Here is a 3,539-nt window from a genome sequence, read left to right as displayed (position 1 = left end):
AAGTTACAAATGACTTCAGTTTCTACAATTGTTTCTTTCTAAACATTTTGATTTATTTTTGCATCATAGTTACTTGTTTGTTTTGGTCTGTTGTCTCTTTTGCATTAATTTCTTCACTTTTTATTTAATTTCAAAAAGTTTTTATTTTAATAAACTGTTTTCCATTTTATTAGAAATATTGTCCTAATTCCCTTTTTATGTTTATCGAGTCATTCATGCCAATTAAAAATGAGAGATTTTGAGGTTCATGTGACATCTACAGCATTTATGAAAGATATCGATATTGATATGTGAGATATTGATATGTGAGATATTGATATGTGAGATATTGATATGTGAGATATTGACCGGTATCAGGTTGATACCCAAATTCTCAGTATCATCTAGTCCTACTAAATAATTTCTGAGGTTTGTTCATTCATTTGTTTCAATTACTGTCAGTTTAATTTTTTATTTTGGTCTTGGATCTTCACCATCCAGAGTTCCTCACAGTTTCTGCATTTTGTCTTTAACAATCATTTATCTTCAGACGAGGAGAAACCAAAAGACCCTGAAATGATCTCTGAGTGTTCACACTAAAAAGTGGTGAAGAAGATGAAATATTGGGAGATCAAAGGAAAAGCAACAAAAGTAGTTTCATATTTTTTTTCTGAGTTGTGATTGAATCTCCATAACAGCTGCTGTGTTACATCCTCACATCCTGTGAAATCTCCAAAACCACCAGATGGAGACAGACGGTTTCCCTCCGTCTCGGTTCAAGGACTCCACCAGCCCCGATGACGAGTGTTTGTGCCGGAAAAGTGACTTGTTGTGTGAGGGCATCGGGAGGCCAATGTGATAAGGCAAATTTAAATGAGTCATAAATCAGGTGATAAAAAAAAGAAGCTAACGCTTATCTGGAATTTTACAGCTGAAAATAATCTAAGTGTGATAGAAGCCACAGAAACATTCAGTTTGGTTGGGCTGGATCCACAGGGCAGAGAATTCCAGGAGAAAATATTTCCTAAAAAATATAAATACAATTTTCCAGTAAACTTTGAGAGTTTTGGCTATAAAATAAGATTACACATTTATGATAAGAGCAATGTAAATAATTTAAGACAGAAAGAGTCTGACATCACTGGATGCTGATTGCTGAGTTTTCCTAGAAGTTACAGAGTGCTGCATACAGCCAGAGGCTCCTCCCCCTTTATAATCATGTGATAGCAGTCAAACAGGCCGACAGAGGACACCCCCAGAAGACTGAAACTTGTTCTCAAGCTGACAGAACTTCCTTAGAAGCTGAGGCTCCGTTTGTCAGAGGGACGTACTGATGGCGGGAGAAACGCTGCTGGAAATGTGGTCGAGGAGAGACGCAGAGAAGAGAACCGGCGGGACTGAAGAGACGCAGAAGAGAATCTCCCATTCCATCGAAGAGATCCTCAGGAGGCCCACCTGCCCCACGAAAGAGTCTGGAGGTCATCGAAGCTGGTCTGTTATCAAAGAAAACAACAGGCCCGACTCATGCACAGGTGAGGGTCTTATTTTTATTAACCAAGAAAAATTCTTTCAAAGATATTTATGTTTGTATTCCTGTTCAACAGGAACTCCTCAAATCCAAAGGGAAACATCTCCCAAATCCAGCGCCGACTGTAAGAGTGAGTCTGCACGGTTCACATCACGATGTGTGACAGTGGTGATGATGATGACGGCGTTTCTGTCAGCAGGTCAGATGAAGAAGAGGCAAACCAGAGTCACTTTCACCCCCGTTCAGGTGCAGGAGCTGGAGGCCGTGTTCCTCCAGAACCACTACCCGGACGTCAACACCAGAGACGAGCTGGCCTCCCGCCTGCAGCTCACCGAAGGCCGCATACAGGTAGACCTCACCACGAACACGATCACATCAGAGCCGGGATGTTAAATGATGGTTTAGGCTGCATCCTATTTGGTCCAGTGAGGATCGTGTGATTCTCCTGCTCATTTACGTACGTTTTGTCACACTTTTGGGAACCTCAGCAGTCTTGGTATCAAAGCGTTCAGCTTGTTCAGATTTGCTGCACTTGTACTTCTGGTATTCATAAACTTTATAGCTTTAGAAATAATGAGCAAAATTTGCCCCATAAGAAATGAATGAGAAAGTCCTCAAATTTCAACATTTTAAGTAGATTAGCAAAAAGCCTTAAAATATATTCATTGACAGTTTTAATCTTCTATAGTAATTTTTTTTTTTTAAATGGAGTGTAGCTAATATTTTAGCAAGATACTAACGTTTATAGCTAATTTGTTTTCTACTGGAGTTTTTTTATGGATAATTTAGAGTTTATCTTCTATTGTAGCAACAGGCTAATATTTTTTACTAATTTAGCTTACTGAGGAATTTAGGCTATTTTGGAGTTTAGCTTGTATTTAATCAATGTGCTAGCGTTTTTGACTAATTTGTTATATATGGGTTTTTTTGTCTAATTTAGTGTTGAGCTTCTATTTTAGAAATATACTATCGTTTTTGGCTAATTTGTTATCTACTGGGGGTTTTTAGGCTAATTGAGTTTAGCTTCTATTTTAGCAACATACCATAGTTGTTGGCTAATTTGTTATGTCCTGGGGGTGTTTTTTAGGCTAAATTAGCTTAGCTTCTATTTTAGCTATGGGCTATCGTTTTGGGCTATTTTGTTTTTAATCTACTGGTGTTTTTTAGGCTAATTTAGAGTTTAGCTTTTATTTTGGCAACATGCCACCATTTTTGGCAAATTTCCTGATCTACTGCGGTTCTTTTTAGGGTAGTTTAGAGCTTAGCTTCTATTTTAGCAAAAATCTAACGCTTTTGGCTAATTTAGCTTACTGGGGAATTTAGGCTATTTTGGAGTTTAGCTAGTATTTAATCAATGTGCTAGCGTTTTTGGCTAATTTGTTATCCACTGGGCTTTTTTGGCTAATTTAGTTTATCTTCTATTTTACCAACATGTCACCATTTTTGGCTAATTTTCTGACTGGGGTTCTTTTTAGGCTAGTTTAGAGTTTAGCATCTATTTTAGCAAAAATCTAACATTTTTGGCTAATTTAGCTTACTGAGGAATTTAGGCTACTTTGGAGTTTAGCTTGTATTTAATCAATGTGCTAGCGTTTTTGACAAATTTGTTATATATGGGTTTTTTTAGGCTAATTTAGTGTTTAGCTTCTATTTTAGCAACATACCATAGTTGTTGGCTAACTTGTTATCTATTGGGTTCTTGTTAGACTAATTTAGTTTAGCTTCTATTTTAGCTGTAGGCTATTGTTTTTGGCTATTTTGTTTTTAATCTACTGGTGGTTTTTAGGCTACTTTAGAGTTCAGCTTCTATTTTAGCAACAGGCTAACGTTTTTGGCTAATTTAGCTTACTGAGGAATTTAGGCTATTTTCTAGTTTAGCTAGTATTTATTCAATATGCTAGCTTTTTGACTAATTTGTTATCTACTGGGGTTTTTTAGGCTAATTTAGTGTTTAGCTTCTATTATAGCAACATGCTAACGTTCTTTGCTAATTTAGCTTACTGAGGAATTTTAGGCTATTTTGGAGTTTAGC

General features: G+C 36.7%; 1 protein-coding gene across 4 annotated transcripts; it reads left to right on the top strand.

Moving 5' to 3' along the window:
- The first annotated feature begins 706 nt into the window (after window positions 1-706).
- LOC112140679 (intestine-specific homeobox) lies at window positions 707-2,078 on the top strand. Of its 4 annotated transcripts, none has more exons than XM_036211280.1 (3): window positions 707-1,511; window positions 1,584-1,637; window positions 1,704-2,078. In XM_036211280.1, exons 1-3 carry the CDS (start codon window positions 1,313-1,315, stop codon window positions 1,898-1,900), a joined length of 450 nt encoding a protein of 149 aa, XP_036067173.1. In that variant the 5' UTR covers window positions 707-1,312; the 3' UTR covers window positions 1,901-2,078. The 4 variants fall into 4 exon arrangements, with proteins under 4 accessions (XP_036067173.1, XP_036067174.1, XP_024119460.1 ...); XM_036211281.1 differs by having other exon boundaries at window positions 717-1,511; window positions 1,584-1,631; window positions 1,704-2,073; XM_024263692.2 differs by having other exon boundaries at window positions 717-1,511; window positions 1,707-2,073.
- The last annotated feature ends 1,461 nt before the right edge of the window (window positions 2,079-3,539 follow it).

This window comes from Oryzias melastigma, unplaced genomic scaffold (assembly GCF_002922805.2).
Source record: "Oryzias melastigma strain HK-1 unplaced genomic scaffold, ASM292280v2 sc02065, whole genome shotgun sequence".
Taxonomy (NCBI): domain Eukaryota; kingdom Metazoa; phylum Chordata; class Actinopteri; order Beloniformes; family Adrianichthyidae; genus Oryzias; species Oryzias melastigma.
This window is presented reverse-complemented; position numbering and strand designations above follow the sequence as displayed.